The following is a 19,623-nucleotide window of genomic DNA, read 5'->3' as shown; positions in this document are numbered from 1 at the left end:
TGGAAATTTATGCATTTAAAAAAAAAAAAAATCCTTTCTAGACCATGGTCAGCGGATTGGTAAAGTTTCAAAAACAAAGAAAAAATTCAAAATGCCAACCTACAATTCGCTCTCAAAATCGTAACTTTTTCAAAAACTTTCATTATTTTCAGCTCTTTTTATCCCTAAAAAATATCGATACTCTAATCAATTCGAAACGTCATGAATATAGATAGGTCCGTTATGGTATGAAAATTTTATTTCATTTGTTAAATATTCAAAAAATAAAATAATGCTTTTAGAAAATCTTTCAGAAAAAGATATCAACTATTCATCATAGCATAGCACCCATTCTCTCATTTCTCTCTCTTGACAATTCATTTGAGATCGTCGTAATACCTACGAGAAGATCTTCCCCAGTAGGTTTTGTAAAGTTGGAATGATATCGAAAACCACGCCTTACAGTCAGGTTAGGGCGTAATTCGACGCCATAAGAGTGTACGACACCAAGACGGCCGTATACCCAATCGATAGAGTCGCCGCTTGTTTGATCTAAAATAAAAATGCTAGGAATTATATCTACTTGAAAGTTTTCTGTCTCACACAGATTTCTGTCATAAGTATAAAAAGAGGCTACCTAATTTTCCCTTGACATTTTATCACTCGACCAAAACTTGTATCCGGTTTTTTTATCCCCGACCAAAACTTTAACCCGATTTATTTCCCGAACCAAAATTCAAATCCAAATTTTTTACGTCTTTATTTTCCAAATTATGTCGTTTTTGGTAGTTAAGGTTAGGGTTAGGGTTTGTCGTTCTTTTAGTCGCTTTTTAAATATTATTTGTCGTTCTTTTTAGATGATCTGGAAACGTTAGATGAACAGTCTTCTACATCACGTTAATGTAAACTTTAAACCAGACTTAAACGAGAATCTCGAAAGCCGACACAGGGTATTTCCATTCGTCTACAGCTAGTGTGGGGCGTTCCGGAGGGGGGGGGTACTACATATATTTTGAATGTCCGTCAACACCGACAGAAATAATTGCTAAAATCTTTGCATTGCAAGTTAGCCACCAAAATACCGTCACAATTTTTCATACACCGCCAGAAAAGGGCTGACACAACCACACCATGTACCTCTTTAGGTTTATACAAAGTTTAAAAATGCTTACATAATACTACTGCAGACTGTCCAACTTCGTAAACGATGTTCTGTTCTTTGAATAAATTCGCTTTAATTTGTTTCAGCATGGCCTCATGTATAGCAGCATGCTTTGGTGTTGTACTTGAATATCCCCATGGACTCATCCAGAGTTGACCAAAAACGTGGACATCCATGTAAGATACCAGACGACGTCGTAATTTGTACAGGTAGCGTGCTAAAGACAGCGTTTCTTGTTCGGAGAAAGGACGTGGCCCGCTGTATATGTTGTCACATGGATCACCAGAACCACCGTACCCTGTAGTAGAAACATTTTGTAGAAATTGTTTTTAATTTTTAATCTTTGAAGAAGGTGAATTTCTTACGGGAAAGGAAACTTAGACCAAAATTCAAGGTTAATTTCAATGAACTATCAATTGGTACTAACATTCTGTAAAAATATGTAAAATGTTATAATTGACTAAAATCGTGGATAACATGCTCAGGAAATTACATACAGGATTATTGTTTATCACAAAATAACACCTTCACTATTTACAAAAGCATTGATTTATTCTTACCTCCCCATCGGTGATCGAAATTCCGGTTCAAATCAACTCCATAACAAGTTCGATCAGAAGTCGGTGAACGTGATTTACGCCATAGTCTGTTCAGCTGTAAAGAAATTATCAAAAATTACCATACAGTGGCATATCACAGTGAGCCAAGCGGTTTGCATGATGGTGTGGTTGGGATTTTCTTTCTTGCGTGATATGAAATTCTTTTTGGTGTTTTAGAATGGTCAAAGTTTTAACGTGGTGCATAACAAGGTAAAAATTTGAGGCGTGATATGCAATATTTATCCCTATATTTTTCGTCATTAGTGGTATGTCTGTTAGCTTGTTACCTACCTTGAGTTTTTTATTATGTGCAAAAATATAACCATCTGGATTCAATAGCGGTGTCATCACAATGTCGAAATTATGCAACAAATCTTTGATTTTATCATCATATTTAGAATCGAACAGAATCTAAAAAAGACAGACGAGAGAACCATGTTTCACATTGCGGTTATTTTCAGATTCAATCAAGGAGAAAATTCTGCTATCGACAGCGCGATTTTGAATGATAACTTCTTTGAAAGCTAGTAGGTTAGTTGGATAAATGATGTATTTAGCTCATGAAAGTGTCTTACCTTTCGAATGACATATTTGCATGAAGAGACGGATAAGAATTCTCTTGCGTGTGATCCACAGTTCAAATAAATGATTTCACGACTGTCACTTCGATTTAAACTAATCTGAGAAACAGAAAAACTTCAACATTTTAAATGAACCTATACTTGATAATAACCCAAAAGCTTTCTCTGTGAGGATAAAGCATAGGAATCTGATTGTAGAAATGGGGTCCGGGTCTATGACATAAAGGTGTTATGAATAAGGTAGGGTACCCTTATGGCTTGCACATACCCGTCACCTGTTTTTCCTAAGTAGCCTCAGGCCTGTTTTATGTCAGCTGTGGATGCATGAATAGTTAAAGAATGATAGACGTTAGATAAACAAAAATGTATAAACTTACATGAACTGAGTATATATCATTTTTCTCGTAAGATTTTCCGATACTTTGTAACTCCATAATGTCTGAATAAACAGATGCAAGTCGTTTCAATTCTCCAACTATCTAAACAAGAGTTTAAGACGAATGACCCTGTTAGCAGAAATCAAAGAGACAAAATCTGAGTTGTTTTTTTCTGAAAACCTTGATAATGTATACACTAGTTCTCATGGATACGTGTGGTGTTGAGATTATCCGCTTTAACTTCTGTCCAGCAGGTCGGGCTTCGATACCTATTCAGTGCTAACATCCACTTAGCAAGTAAATGTACTTTCGCCCAAGTCAACTCATGTAATGTGAGGGGAATTGGGTATTATCACTTTAATAAAAGAGTAAAAGGAGGTATTCCTGGAACAGTGGAGTTTCTGAATATAGTAATAATACACCGGCAGCTCTCTACTTCATGAGTACTTCCAAACTGAAATTCCTTCATTTATAAACGATTCTTTTGGCTTCCGGTGATTTTGATTGAGGACCCGCTTCAAAATGTGGCATACTGAAAATATAGATCCTGAAAAGAGCTTTCCAACAGACCAAAACATAACCTATTTTGCTTAAGCCCTGTAAGCCGAGCCGAGAAAATTGCATTGAAAAATCTTTCCAACAGTAGTGAAGAAGTTAAAGATTGCATGCTTTACATCTAATTATAATTAGATTGCAAACATATTTCGGGTGTGATAATTACATACCTCGTCATATTTTTGATAGACCATATCAAAATCTTCGATATTATTCATAGAATATTCTTTGTCCCATTCATCGAAAATATTTTTTGTCAAAACTTCATATGTCATGTTCAAAGCTCCAGAAAGTTTTTTAAATTTGTCAATTGATTTTGGTGATATCCAGACATCGACGTGGCGATCAACTTCGTCTGGATGTCTCCAAAGTTGAATCTGTTTTGACAAGAGTCAAGATCTTCAGAGTGTGGTTAACAACAATACAGTCACGCTAGAAAAGCTTTTTCTCATGACTAATTTATCGAATTAATTCATATGGTGAGGCTAAGGCTTTTTGTTTTCTATGATTGATGGCATGGATAAGTCTAAAGAATAGTGACATCCCCATTTTGTGGAAATACTTGTCTTTGTATTGACCTACAGAAAGTATCGAAGGGCTCTTCGAGAAAAAATGGCTTTATCGTGAATATCGAATTTCACAGGCGTGATATCGTGAAATTTGAACAGAATTGACGTAATGGCGTGAATTTTGGGTCCACTGGGGGAAGGCTTCAATCAGTGAATGTGGAGATCTAACCTCGTACCTTCAAGTCTCCTTTATATGTCTTCAATGATGTCAGGAAGTCCAATTGCTGTTCGTTTGTTGGAGTAACCCTCAGCAACATTACCCTAAGAAAGGTATAGTAAGCCTTCATAGATGCAAAACATCCAAACTTTTTTCCCAACAACAAGTCGTTTTATCAGTTTCATGAGATTTAAAAGTCCCCTCCACACTAACATAAAACACCCCCTTCTCACAGATCCACTGGGAATCCTCCCCACTTGAAAAAATGGCCAAAATAACGTCCCCAGTGAAAATTGTACTCCAATTTTTGTCCCCACTGAAAATAATCAAATAAACCAATCCTCGCTACATAATATTATGCTGTTTTCCCAATCCCCACTATTTTTCTGACTTGAAAGCAATGCAATTTAAATCTCCAGCCATAAAAATATGGGAATATCAATCCACATCGAGTTTTAGCTGCTATTTTTATCCCCACTGGCTGAAAAAGTCCTACTTACTGGGTCTGTGAGAAGGGGGTGTCGTAAAGAGTTTAATCTACTTTTAAAGAATTTGGCTTTTAAAGACGGTTGTGCGAAACTAGATTGCAATTTTGGATTGGTTTTATTACTCTTTTGTTGCAATAGACTTTTCATTATGTGTTGCAATGTCCTCTTTGTATTAGCGAGGCAGAGGTGTGTTTATAAAACATCGAGAGTTTGACAAAGTGTAGATAGGGCAAAGCAAGTATTTATTATTAGAAGAGAAATACAGTCAGGAATGCGGGCAGAGATGCTTATAAAAAAGGTTATTTTCAGAACCCTATTTTAGAATGGGGTTGACGACCAAAGTTAAGAATTTTTTGTGTTGACTGTTTATTTACATAACTGTCATTCAAACCATAAACAAAACAAACTAAACAATAACTTTTGATATTCAAACATTTCCGGTGCCACTTACGTACACTTACAGTGCGTTTAAAGCCCGTCGAAGTTTTTTTCTCTCGTCCTAACAACCCCTTAGTTGTGGTAACCCCTTAGTTGTGGTAAAAGATCGAAGTCATAGAAACTTAGTTAACTTGAATGACCGAAAACTATTTTAAGGCAATATGATTCCAAATTTGGATTCCAAATTTATCAAATTTGGGTAGAACGAATTGTTGAGGAAAAGTCTTAGACACTCCTGGGGGGGGGGTTTCAGGGGGTACCCGATTCCGTAATTCCGCCAATTTTTTCTCCAATTTCCGTCACACCGTCTTAAATTGAACCAAAATTTCGTCACCGAAAATTCCTTTGAAATTCAATATTTTTGTCGAAAATTCCGCAAATTTTGAAAATCTTTTACCAATTCCGAAATTCCGCAAATTTTTTTGCTAAATTCCGTCTTTCCGCACTAAAATCGTTTAATTTTCCGTCTCCGTCAGAGAACCCAATCTCCGTAATTCCGTCTAAATTTTCGCCAAATTCCGCCACTCCGTCCGAAAAAAGGGCCGATTCCGCTCCTCCGCCAACCATGAAACCCCCCCCCACTCCTTGAAGATCAAATTCGAGAAAAGCATACTTAAAATTTTACTACGTAGACTTTTCACCCTGTCTTATAACCCGTAGTATTGGGCCACATTTTTTATCCATACAGGGGGGGGGGGGTGGACGAAGATTTCCAGTGGGTAACCCGAGCAGAATTTCCAGGGTTTTTTTCATTTTTCCAAGGTGATAAAAGACTGATTTCAGTTCGTCTACCTTCACTTTAAGGTATGAAAAGAATCTTTCCAAGGGTATTTTTGCAAGTTTTGCCATTTTCCAGGGGGGTATCCACACATTTTCAATAATTTTTTTGACTTGAAGAGGTTCGTCCATCCCCCTGTATGTTTTAACAGCCTATTTTGAGAATATGAGAGAAATTAACTTACTTTTTGATGCTTTTGTTTTTGCGTTGTGATTCAACATTTTGAATAAGAAGTACCAAACACAACACCGAAACCAAAAACCGTTTCATCGTCCTTCTTAAAAGAAAGACGGGTCGCCACCTTCCTTGAAATAAATAATTATAGATCTGCTGACAAGGTCACGTGTTTTGCAAAAATTTACTTATATAAAAGTTCGGAGAAGGTCTACAGAAGAGATATAAAGTCTGTCTCAAAATAATCTGCAGTGAACAAGAATGATGCTGTAATTTTTGATTGAAGAAATTATAATTAAATAGCGGTTTTTGCTTGCTGAATTGTTATGAAGAAAAAAATTTCACTATAATAAATTTAGCAAAAATCAACTTTCCATTCCAATAAAATTTGTCAAAAAATTAACTTTTTCTATAAGTAAAACCGTGATAAGTTTTTCTCTACAACGTTAAGAATCCATGTTTTCCTTGACTTCTATGAAAAAATCATAAAAGGATATCAATGAACTGAAAAAAAAAGTTATTTTTGTTTGCAGTCTGACTTAACTGTCAAACACTATCTCTCCCCCGTTGTTTTGTATTTTTGTAAGGTTTATATAAAGTGTTCATTTGCTGTGAAAGAAAGGAAGGAGGAGTGCAAGTGTGGATGAAGGATCTAAGTCAATGATGACGTGACAATAAGGACCTGTGTTCGGTGGATCTCTGTGCTTTTGACAGAATTTTGTCATCATTGAATAAACACACTTTTATTTAGTAGTTGATTGATACACTGATGAATTTTGCCAACTCAAGAAATACCAGTAACTTCTTACGAATACCCTGGTCTTGGTGAGTTCCAACCAACTTGCTACAGTATCAAGTTCAACATTCTTCAAATAATAGCTCTTTTCACGAGACTACAATCAAGGACAAAAATGGTGAATTAGAACATATATGCCCTTGATTGCAGCCGTTCCGGCGTCGTGGAAAACGACTCTTTGCCATGATACTTAAGCTCGCTGTCATTCTTGAGAAATGTATTTCTACTTTTCACGGGAGGAAAAGGGAGCGAGATGCCGCTTGGTCACATGAATGGCATTCCAAGACCAGGGGATTTAACAATGGACGAGATGAGAAGTTTTGTATAGAAAGCTAGAGCAGAGAGAGTTCGCCAGGACAAGATGGTGTACCTTACAAGGTTTATAAGAGATGTCCGAAACTTGTTAAGTGGCTTTTCCTAATCCTGAAGAAGGCGTGGGAGAAAGAAATTCATCAGCCAGAGATGGGCACACACAGAACGAATTTATATTCCTAAAGAAGCGGACGTCAAATCAATTTCTCAGTTCAGATCAATCGCACTGGGGGAACACGAATGGTAAACTTTTCCTTGGTATCCTGGCTAAAAGGGTCAGGAATTTCCTCATTAGAAATCAGTTCATTGATGAAACCGTTCAGAAAGTGTGCATTCCAAGTTCTCCAGGTTGCATAGAACACTCAGCAATGATTTGGGATGAAATACAAATTGCCAAAAAAGAGAAGCTCGATTTAGTCGTTGTTTTTCTTGATCTAGCAAATGCTTTTGGGCTATTGCCCCACAAGGTACTGGAGTATTCAATGAGACATTTCTGGATCCCTGATGACATAGTTGATTTGATGATGAGCTATTATCAAAAATTTGTCGTGCGTTTCACGACAAGATCATTTTACAACAGAATGGCAAAGATTAGAAGTTGGGAATTCCTGCAGGTTTTACTATTTCTCCCATTTGGTTTATACTTGCGATTGAACTTATCTTGAGAGGAACAGAACTTCATGGTAGCTGTCAGCGCATCAGATCCCCTAAGAAGGCATTCAAGGATGATATCACCATTTTGACAAGGAGACACGATAAGATAAGGGAGGTTCTTGAGCGGCTAGAGATTTTGATTGCTTGGGCTACAATCCGTGCCATAATATATTGGCACTTTTGGCTAATTTACCATTTTTCGAAAATTGAAGTTCGAGCGAGAATGTCAATTTCAGGCCTTCAACTTGATTTCATCGGTTATTTCGATCTGGGAGGGATTTTTTGGTTTCTAGGCTATATTTCAAGCCCTGCTGGACCATTTTTGAACTTTTGGACCTTTCGAACCTACTTTAGAGCACTTACAAATCGATTGTGGTTTCAAAACACCCCGGTAAATTTCCCTTTTGTGCCAAGTATTTTGTCACTGATTGTAGAATGAAGTTCAAAGCTAATGAATCGAGAAGCCTGGTGTTAACGAAAGGAAGACAAATCGAAACAAAGTTCTCAGTTGCTGGGGAAATAATGCCAACTTTGAAAGAAGGGCCTGTTAAGAGTCTGGGGAGTCAGAGGATGGTCTTGATAAAATTGAAAAATCAAGGTTACCGGGGATTTTCAAAATCTGGTGTATACAATTTGTACTCACGATTAAGCTGTTGTGGCCCTTAACAATCTGTGAAGTTGCTGTTTCAAGGGTGAATATAATTCAACAGAAAATGTCCCTGAAGATAAGGAACTGGCTGGGTCTCCCTAAGATGCTCGACACGGCTGGAATCTACAAAAACAAGTGTCCTCTTCAGCTGCCCTTTCCATCAATCGTTGACCTGTACAAATTTGAAAAGATAAGGCACGTGCTAACGTTTCATGAAAAAACTGACGACTTTATCCGTTTCTCTCTTCCAGATATCGGAACCGGAAGGAAGTGGAAGGCTAAGGAAGAGACAGATCTCATCATTACTGACCTGAAGCACAAGGATATTGTTGGTTCGGTGCAAACCTCTCGACAAGGACTCAGAAATGCAACCTTTAAACATTTCTCGTGTATGAGCCGGTAGGAAAGAAGGAAAGAGATTGTCGGAATTGGAAAGAAGGATGTAGGAAGAAACAGGCATCACCAGCTAGTTCAGTGCTCGCAGCAAGGTCAATGCAAGTCCTGGGAAGTTATTGCTGATGTTGTCAGAGTGAAGATTAGGGAGATAAACGATGGCAAGAACCCAAAGGTCAGAGATGTACGTTTACCTATACCTTTCCATAGGGAAAGAAAATCGTTCAAAGCGTCTCGAGAAAAGGCAATCAACGATCCTGATTGGGTTGGGTTATGGACAATAGTGGCTGATCCTGCAGGCAAAGAGTACAATTTCCCAGTCGAGACCTGGGAAGCTGCAAGGATATGAAAAGAGGATCGCTATGATCATTTGGTGAACGATTGCAAGGATCACGGTTGGACTGTCACTTGTCTACCCGTTGAAGTCGGAGTCAGAGGTTTTGTTGGTCTCAGAACAATGGCCTACTAAAGCATCTTGGTTCTAATCGTATTGAAGGAAAGAAAATGGTTGAACAGATCGAGGAAACTGTTGAGAATGCAAGTCGGTTCATTTGGACCAAGAGGGACGTTGCAAACTTACTCAAGCTTGGAATGATGCAAAAACCTCAAAAGTCAAACCTTTGTAACCACTTCATCAACAAAAGAAACGCATGCCAATTAAAATCTGACGATGTATGCATCGTTGATGGCGGTTCATTGCTACTCAAAAACTCGTGGTCGAAAACAACATATTCAGCGGTGATCGAAGAGTATGTCAACTTCCTCAAGAACAATTTCAAAGTTCGATGGATACGAGGATGAAATGTCAACAAACGGACAAGAACATGATCGACGATCGGGGAAAACATCAGCTTCTGTTGCCATCTCACTAGATGGTAAAGTGACTACCAACAGAAAATTGTTCTTATCTAACCCATCCAACAAAGTTCAGTTGATCAAAATGCTTTCCTCTGCGTTCAAGAAGCAAGGATTCCTGACAGACCAAAGTGACGGTGATGCAGATAGGTGTGTTGATTGTGGAAAGAGGACTATCCTATGCACCAGAGTGGCCTCTTACGATGCAATTGCAAAACAAGTTCCCGGCGACCATACAGCTCAAACTTATGTCGTAATGGGCTTTATTGTGATGCCGCATGTGGTGGGTGTCATGGTGAAGGGTGTTAAAACCGAGACTTTCTAATAAATTTTGTGATATCAAAACTTAGTATTATATAATTTTTATTTTACTACATTTAGGCTTCTTGAAAAGTTTCCCCGATTTTCATACTCCACAAGCTATTTCAACGTTTATTCCGATTTTCAAAGCTTTTTTAATCCCTGGCCTTCAAAGAGCAAAGTTCACAAACTTAAACATTGAGAAATCTCATGAATTTTTAAAGCATAATTTAACAATATCTTTTATTTCTCAATTTCCCGATTCTGTGTGCCCAATTTCCCGATAATGTGAGCCTGTTTTCCCCGAAAACTTATTTTAACGTTACTTTTCTTAACAGAAGTTCTTAAGAAAAATTTGTGACCATTTTATATCTAGCAATTTTCTTTTTCGCAGGGGGATTACATCCCTCTTTTTCTGTACTTGGGGTTCCTTTCTTTTGTGGAGCGACCTTCGAGTCTCCAAAATCCAATAGATCTCCACCGAATCGACTTGCTGCTTCAGCTTGTCGTTCAGCTCTCCTCTCCTGGAATTCCACAACTGAAGGTCCACGACCCCCTTTATAACTCAATATCCTTTATGTTCTGGGAAAGAAGAAGGCTTTTCTTGACGTCAAATATACAGGTTTCTACCAAGCTATGTTTCCTTTGTTCTTCCATCCGGTATGCACAACTTCAGTGAGATTGCTCCTTGGTGCGTCAATTCTTGTGAATGCACGAAATATCAGTTCCTTACGTGTGTTCCGCCAAGAAAGCCAATCTTCTAAATCACTTGCTTTTTCTAAAGTGAAATTTATGAAAGATATTCGGATTTTCGAGCTCTCAAAATGAGCTACAATTTTAATTACTTACTCTTGGGTATCTAATAGCCGGGGACGCTAAATAATTTTTCCGCTTATTCCAAACCCTCTGTCATTAAGTACCCGAGAGTAACCCTGTTGGTTGGGACACCCTCAGACTTCTTCATTACAAGTGCTATACAAACTTGACATTTGACAGTTTGTAGAAATCCCTTTGGGCCGGCAAAATCCACTCCTGACAACCAGCAAAAAACTACCCCATTCTCTAACGTGGTATGTCACATGGAGTGGCCTAATTAAATTTGAGCAAAGTATACCCACCTGAAAAGGTTAGAAGGAGGTCACATAGGTCATTTTCAACTTTTCATTATATTGTTCCAAGGTTAAAAAATACAGTGGGATTGTTTTGGAGTGCAATCTTTAAACATTGAATTTCGAATAGGGATGAAATCAAAGTCAAGTTCACAGTGGGACTTGAATTTCAGGGTATTTCCCCAACGGGGACGAAATTTTTACCAAATATTCCAGTGGGGATGTGGTCCCATCAGGTCTCTGACACAGGGGTGTTAGTGGGGTTGAGAAATCCGCAATAAAAATAAAAATTAAATACCTGATATGAAAGACTTCAGATTGTTGTATGCTACCATGAAGACAAACAAGAAGCCCGTTAGGCGTGAAGGCCCAGCAAAAGCGTAATTTACGCGATTTCCAAAAATTCCAAAAAATGTTTAACAAGATTTCAGGAAAGGGATGTCCAAAGGATTTAAAATTTTACTGCGTCGAGCAAAATAAAATGAAAAATAAGTCGACAAGGATAATTCTCCCTTTCTTCATTTCTTAGAACAGGGAAGTGAAAAAATAAACGAAACATAATGTACAGTAGTCAATCAAAAATAAATTGAATGTTGAAAGCTCGAAACTTTCTACCCGAAGGTAAACAATCAAATTCAAAATATCATTAAATTCAACTTCCATAAGAAACAACATCATTGCATGAAAAAAGTTCTAATCTTGTTCAAATTTACACATGAGCTGCATTTTAGTCTACATTTACCATGTCCATATTCCATTTAAAATTAGTATTTATAATAATTCTGTGTCGAGTTTGAAAAATCAAGCCGCCAATTCGTAAAACACAACAGATCCAGAAACAACCATATTCACATGTAGCATCATGGAAAAAGTTCCAATCTTGTTCAAATTTACACATGAGCTGCAGTTTAGTCTCCATTGCCATATTCCATTTAATCGGTATTTGAAATAATTCTGTGTCGGGTTTGAAAAATCAAGCCACCAATTCGTTGAACGAGACAGATCTAGAAATATATAACCATTTTCACACGTAGCATCATGAAAAAAGTTCCAATCTTGTTCAAATTTACACATGAGCTGCAGTTTAGTCTCCATTGCCATATTCCATTTAATCGGTATTTGAAATAATTCTGTGTCGAGTTTGAAAAATCAAGCCACCAATTCGTTGAACGAGACAGATCTAGAAATATATAACCATTTTCACACGTAGCATCATGAAAAAAGTTCGAATCTTGTTCAAATTTACACATGAGCTGCAGTTTAGTCTCCATTGCCATATTCCATTTAATCGGTATTTGAAATAATTGTGTGTCGAGTTTGAAAAATCAAGCCACCAATTCGTTGAACGAGACAGATCTAGAAATATATAACCATTTTCACACGTAGCATCATGGAAAAAGTTCCTATCTTGTTCAAATTTACACATGAGCTGCAGTTTAGTCTCCATTGCCATATTCCATTTAATTGGTAATTGAAATAATTCTGTGTCGAGTTTGAAAAATCAAGCCACCAATTCGTTGAACGAGACAGATCTAGAAATAACCATTTTCACACGTAGTATGATTGAAAAAGTTCCAATCTTGCTATAATTTACACATGAACTCCATTTTAGTGTTCATCAGCAAATTCCAGAATCAAGTCTTTTTGAAAACAAGAAACTAAAAGTGAAAGTCAGAAATTGATTTAAGGTATAGAATTTTCACTCAGAAAGCTTTATGAAAACTATAACATATGACAGAATGTTGAAAAAGTTTACAAAAAAAAATCACTACAAAGTTTCTTTGGTTTGAAAGTCTCTTGACCACTAAAGCAAAGAAAATGTTCAAGAAAGTAAGAATCAACACATGAAATCAATCTCCTCGCTTCAACCGCCATCTTGTATCTGTTTTGTTTTGAAAACGTTTGTTGTTTAAGGAGCGCGAAATCAGAAAATATATCTTTTTTAGCCAGTACCCGACTTTCGCAAGCTTTTCCCTCTCCAGACGGCAAAAAGTGTGTTACTGGTATAAAGCGCCGTTTCTACCAAAACGGACACACAGAAGGAAACACGGAAAAAAAATAGTGACACTCTCTTTAAAGGCCCACTCGCTAGCGCTGGGCCAATGATAGAAATTTTATCGCGCATGTGTCAATCTAATCAATGTAGAAAAAATCAAAGATGAAGAGCAAATATTACCATATTAATGTCTAGCAGACTGTATCAGTATGCAGTTTACTATTTACGATTTCCCCAGAAACCTCCAAGTGTAGTTGAAATGAGTTTCTTTCAAAAGAAATCTTCTACATGATCCCAAATGTATAACAGTAATTACTAAACTTTTAATTATGGAAATGTCACTTTAATTGAATCGAAATAATAGACAGACTTTATGTTATGATTCTCTATCACTGACTCTTTTTACAAAGCATTGATGACTTTTTGTAAGTTGTGTTTTCAACGACGGGAATAAAAATATCGACTATGACGCTCATCCAAGATCTTGGATGGTCGTCATGGTTACTTTTGTCTTCGCTGATTGCGCGATGAATAGAATCTCGATTCGTCGGCACAGCGTAAATATATGATTTTGAGCTGTGCTTTTCACGGTAGTTGTATGCAGCTTTGTATGCATCTTCAGTAGATGCGTGGGAGTAGTGCTAGGGCTTTTTTACGGAATCTATCACCATGTTCTTGTAGTTTTCTTGCTTTCTTTTCAACGGACTGTTTAAAATGATACTCACATCCTTTTATTTCTTCAAATATTTGATCTCCATAAACTTTGGATAATCTGTTAAAGTTCGCAGTGGCTATATCTGTGCACCAACCAGATGGTCTAAAGTTATACGTGCAGTCATTCGCCTTTTTGAAGGCTTCATTGAACTTTTCCCAGAAGGTGGCGACACTTTCACAATCCTCATGTTTGCACTGCATCGATGCAAGCGTGACTTGACTTGTAAGAGAGTATGATAGGTAGACGCAGTTAGGGTGACGAAGTTTTTTGTGCGTTTATGATTACCATCGAAGTGGCAATATTCATCTCCCATGTAATCAGATGAACTACACATACCATTTGGCTATCTTCAAAGATTCTTTTGAGCTCTTTAAAACACACTTTTTGTCTCGATTGACGTCATAAATGAGAAACTTGTCCTTTTTATCAGTGTACTCTTTCATTTCGTATACTCCAACAAAGTCTTCACCAAGGGGATGGCCTTTCTCTGTTTCCTTTTTTCATTTGAAATTTTGTGTGTGTGCAAACTTTTCAACGTTACGGTACCTACCACTTTTTCAGGACCCACGTAATTTTTTTCAGGACCCACGAACTACCCACGAGGGCACGAAGGCACGTGGGCACGTGACGCACGAGGCACGAAGGCACGACCCACGAGGGTACGGGATACACGTAATTAATCACACTCCGTCACACTTGCTAACACTGTAAAAGTTGGAACTTCCCATCCAAGGCGAATCCGTGGCAATGTCTGCTGCCGTCTCAAATTTTATCTTACACACCTGACATATCTTTGATCTTGTTTCGTAGTAGCTGCCTTTCTTTTCGTTTCCATCTGGTTTCTTTACCTTTGTTAACTCTGGAGAATAGTGGAAAGTTTTTTCGACAAAAAAAATGGTAAAAGCTTGTGACAATTGTATCCTAGTAAAAATTATCAGTACCTTTACAGATTCTCGATGGGTAATCCTAACAATGCTTTCTTTTGTTGCTCTAATTTTTTATCAGGAGCTCTTTCATGCCAAAAGGTTCTAATACCAGTTCCTTGAACTCCTCACCATTGTAAGTTCATTTCTTTCAACAAATTTAAACCATTATAGCACAAACCATTATTAGTAGAAAATGATAAGAATGATAAATTGCAACAATCACAGGTATAAAAATCAATACGATTAACTTTTATCTTTTATTATCTTTTTTGATACACACACACACCAGGAAGCAAATTATTTTAGAATCTGGGAAAAATGGAAAAAGGTGACAACGAATATTAGAAAAAGGACAAAGAATGTGAGTCGTTGGATCAGAAAGTGACAAGATTACTCCCCCTCCCCTTAAGTAGCAAGGGCAAGCCCCCCCCTTATTTCAGAGATTTAAAAATTTTTCCCCTTATGGCTTTTCTCAAAATTCCAAGTCCCCCCTTAATTTAAGGAGGGTGCTTAAACCAATTGACCTTATACATCTTGTATCGTGTGATGTTTGTGTCGAAGAGGTTGATGTAGCCTTTGTCCTTCATCATTGTTGGACCTACCTTGGAGGTCCTATAAATTAACCCATGTCCGTTCGTTCGTTCGTTCGTTCGTCCGTCCGTCCGTCCGTCCGTCCGTCCGTCCGTCCGTCCGTCCGTCCGTCCGTCCGTCCGTCCGTCTGTTACCAGCTTTTCTCAGGATTGGCTCATTAGTTTTTTCTGATTTTTGGCACAATGATGCTAAATGACAATACCTAAAATTTGACGGAGCTTGATTTTCGAAAAACATTTTATAACAAATATGCCTGAAATCGCCGTTTTTCTGGATTTTCATTGGACTTTTTCCTTATAATTGGTTGTTTTTTCATTCAAAAAAATTATTAATAGCAATGCCCACCATCAAGTATGTTTCAATTTTCAATAAAATTGATTTTTGAAGCCGGAACTATTCAAAAATTGCCGGAACAACCTATTTTCGCCGGAAAGACAGTATTTCTTGAATTTCTCGAGCTGTACTTTATATATTTTTATGAAATTTTGCACACTGATGCAAAATGACAATACCTAAAATGTGACGGAGCCCGATTTCCGAAAAACATTTCTTTCCGGCTGAAAATATGCCGGAAAAACCGGTTTTTTGACATTTTCTCGAGCTCGATTTTTTCGTTCCATTTCCATGTCTTTGTTTTTTTCAAACAAAAACATCATTTATAAGAATGTCCACGATTAAGCATGGTTCAATTTTCAATGAATCTGTGATTATGGTGCAGGAACTTTCTAAAAATCGCCAGAACAGCCGAGAATCGCCGGATTCCATGAATTTCTCGAGTTGTTCTTGTATCATTCTGCATTTTCATACTATTGTTCTCATTTTTCAATTTTATTATTACATCAATCTTCAGGTAGGTCCATTCAGCATGTAGCTTGTTTTTACTGGTTAGACTTCTTTTCCCAGCAAAAGAGCTGATCGTGTTGCAACCTGTAAACCCATGTAGTCCAAATAGTACTCTTGATGCTTTGACGGTATCTTAAACTCCACACTTGGTTGTCAATGACTATTCTTGTGTTGTTCTTTACGCCGGTTTATAAAAAGCGTGAAATTAATTTGTTTGGCAAGAGCCAACCCAAATGAAATTATCAGGACGGAGTATGTATGATGATCTTGTTAAAGCTTTGAGATATGTGTTTGGCGTGGGGAAAATTAAATGAGTGTTAGCTTCCTCGTGGCCACAGAACAATTCGACCACGTTGCTGCTATTCAGAATATTGATACAGGTTTGATCACAGCCAATATTCACTTCAATCGTTTCAATTTACGTATTAGTGCCGTAGACACAAATTATATTCTTTGCATCGGGCAAATTTTTATTCCGTAGACGGGCGGAAATATCATTTGATGGTCGGAAATATCTTTAGATGGTCGGAAATATCCAAAACTCTGAAAATTTGAAAATTTAATGGTCAGAAATATCCCCCGCTTTTAAAAATGCTTCATCAGCAAAAAAATGTAAACAAAGATGGTAGCAAAGGTGGTGTGGTGTGGCCAACTTGTTGTGTGTGCCAGACTAGCCCGGGGTCCACTTAAAGCTTTTTTTATAGACTGGATGGTGCGATTTTAAGTGGCCCGGTAGTATATGGTAATATGCTTTTGCTTAGGCGGACTGTAAAACAGTCTGCCAGAGATTTTAGTTGTTTTTGGAAGGTAAAAACAATATGAAGCAATATTTTTATTTGAGAATAAGGGATTGCAAATCTGTTTACTGATGTTTGTTTGTTTCTCATATAGCTGATTATATCTTTCAACTCCAAGTAGTTTTATTGTTATATGGATTTTTAATATTTTTTTTCAAAATGGCGACTTTGCCAAATGCTCCTAGTCTACTTCACTGGACTCAGCGTCATAAAAAATTATCAAAAAGCAAAGTTCAGCTAAAAGTAGACTCTAGTCTAGTGTCAGACAAGCTTTTTAAGGAGAGAAAGTGGTATTGACCTTTTTATTCAAACACGACTCTTCGTTCTTTCTTGTCTTTTTTATATCCTTTCCTCCTCTAGCCCCCACTGTAAGGGTCATTTTTTGGCCAAATTTTCTCTGCATGCACTGCCAGCTGGATGCACTGTGAGGGTTCGATTTTAGAAGCCAAATTTTCCGCCGAACGTATGGTCGTTTTCAGATTGAGTGTCCACCCCCCCCCCCGGGGTAAGGTCTAGAATGGGATGGTGTCCAGGTAGGGTTGGGACTAGCTTTAGGGTGATTTGAGAGCAGTGGGGGCTAGAGGAGGAAAGGATATAAAAAAAGACAAGAAAAAAAGAAGAGTCGTGTTTGAATAAAAAGGTCAATGCCACTTTCTCTCCCTAAAAAGCTGTCTACGCCCGGGGGGGGGGGTACTAGGGCAAGATGGGTCACGGGGATGCTCCGCTGGTCAGGGTACCTTTTCTAACCTCCACGAGTCCCAGGTAGGGTCGCAAAAACACCAAAATAGAAAAATCAGTCCCTCGTAGGGTGCCTTTTTTTGGAAAATTTGCGGAAAAAGTAGAGTATTTTTGAATTTCAGTCCCATTCAGGGTCACTTTTTTCGCAAATTTCGAGTCCCACGTAGGGTCCAATTTTCGAACCTCAGCGGAGCACCCCTGTCGGTCGACAAGGGTAGTACCCCATTTTTAAAAGCGCGGGATATTTCCGACCATCAAATGGTATTTCCGACCATTAAATTTTCAAATTTTCAGAGTTTTGGATATTTCCGACCATCAAAAGATATTTCCGACCATCAAATGATATTTCCGACCATTACGGTCCTCTTGGTTTGAATTTTTCGTGTCAACGCTATACTCTCGGGTGCCTAATAAACGTACAGACCAAAATAAACGTACAGGGGGGAAATAAAATTGGAATTAATAAACGTACAGGCTGAAATAAACGTACAGGCGAGAAATCAGAGCTAAAATAAATAAAGGTACAGGGAAAAATCTACCAATTTTTCAAAAGTAGAACATCCAGGTCGAAACGACTGACTTAAGTATAGGTATATTTCTTATAGATCAATGACAAGTACTACTTCTCAAAATCTCCCACAATTGACAATACGTTGTTCGAATGTAATTAACAGCCTTTCTACACGTCTTACTTAAACAAAAATAACAAATTTTTTCCAGTATGAATCGGGTCAAAATATTGGGTCAAAATAAATAAACTTACAGGAGGGAATAAACGTACAGGCGGGAAAATTCTTCAAAATAAATAAACGTACAGGTCCTAATCAGGTGCGTACAGGCGGGAAATTTGACACGAAAAAAATAAACGTACATGTACGTTTATTAGACACCCGAGAGTACCTTATCGTGGAAAAAAATATCGGAGTTTTATTTAGTCGGGTGTTTTTTTTCGTCGGGGAAAAATTCGTCACCTAGAGGCATTTTCGTCACTTTCCCCCAACAAAAATTTCAAAATCGTCACTTTTCCCCGACAAAAATTTCAAATTCGCCATTTAGATTTTAATTTTGGTTGGGGTTTTAAAAAATTGGTTTAAAAGTTTTGGCCGGGGATAAAAAAATCGGGTAAAGCCCTAAAGCTTTTGGTCGCGTGATAAAATATCGGGGAAAAAATTCGTCGGGGGAAAATTTCGTCACCCCCTCCTCTATATTCCGTTACACTACACCCTACCCGTCTGACAGTTATCGCGAGAACAACGGATTTTTTAATCATGCATTCATCATCCCATCATTAATTTTCTCAGGTTATAAAAAAGTTAGTAATTTAAATGGATATGCACTTGTAAATAGTGATTTTTATTGCCAAACCCCCGGGTGCCAAAGAAATTTCATTTTTGAGCAAAAAAAAAATTCAAAGCAAATCTACCTCATTAGCCATTGATTTCATAGCCCTGAAATGGCTTAAGGTCTGGAGGCCCTTGAAACATTTTTCATCAAATAGAAACATTTGAAAACTGAAACAGGCAAAAAGTTTCACTTTGATCAAAAAGTTGCTAGTGGCACCACCTGAAATGGTGAAATATGACGGAAAGAAAACAATTGTTTTGGTAAGATTTCTTATGAGGGTAGGCTGTGCGTATCCCAAGAATTCTGAGAGACGAGAATTTTATACACGATACGCATTCCCTATATCAATGTTCAAAACATATCAGAGGAGATGCGTGCAGCCTATTCTGAGGCAGGTGGACCACTTGAAATAAAGTGGGTTGGAAATGTACGGGGGCCCCTAAGGTTCACAAGACACTAACAGTTCTTATAAAATTTGTGAGCTTGAGCTGTCTAGGTTCAATGCCCAAGCTGGGTATTTGCCATCCATAAGGGTCGGCAAAGATTCTGCTAAATAAGGAAAATAATATGAAATATGGAGACCTATACTACATTTACGGTTTTGTAGTGGGGCCAGTTTGCATTGAAACGCTGAAATTGTTTCGCTATATCGGAAATCTATTATTGACTGCTTTGGAATCTCGGTATTATGAAGTTTTTATCCCTTTTCGGAACATAATACGATGGCCCAGAAGGCTCAAAACACGCA

General features: G+C 37.7%; 1 protein-coding gene across 1 annotated transcript; it reads right to left on the bottom strand.

The window, feature by feature from the left end:
• Nucleotides 1–220: 220 nt before the first annotated feature.
• LOC136806101 (carboxypeptidase B-like) lies at nucleotides 221–6,330 on the bottom strand. Its single transcript, XM_067062671.1, has 9 exons — nucleotides 5,868–6,330; nucleotides 3,999–4,083; nucleotides 3,424–3,630; nucleotides 2,699–2,800; nucleotides 2,316–2,420; nucleotides 2,032–2,151; nucleotides 1,702–1,795; nucleotides 1,152–1,439; nucleotides 221–531 (listed from the first exon to the last, which is right to left on the bottom strand). The coding sequence occupies exons 1-9, from the start codon at nucleotides 5,951–5,953 to the stop codon at nucleotides 314–316; spliced, it is 1,305 nt and encodes a 434-aa protein (XP_066918772.1). The 5' UTR covers nucleotides 5,954–6,330; the 3' UTR covers nucleotides 221–313.
• Nucleotides 6,331–19,623: the final 13,293 nt, after the last annotated feature.

This window comes from Clytia hemisphaerica, unplaced genomic scaffold (genome assembly GCF_902728285.1).
Source record: "Clytia hemisphaerica strain Z4C2 unplaced genomic scaffold, Clytia hemisphaerica genome assembly, whole genome shotgun sequence".
NCBI classification, from domain to species: domain Eukaryota; kingdom Metazoa; phylum Cnidaria; class Hydrozoa; order Leptothecata; family Clytiidae; genus Clytia; species Clytia hemisphaerica.
This window is presented reverse-complemented; position numbering and strand designations above follow the sequence as displayed.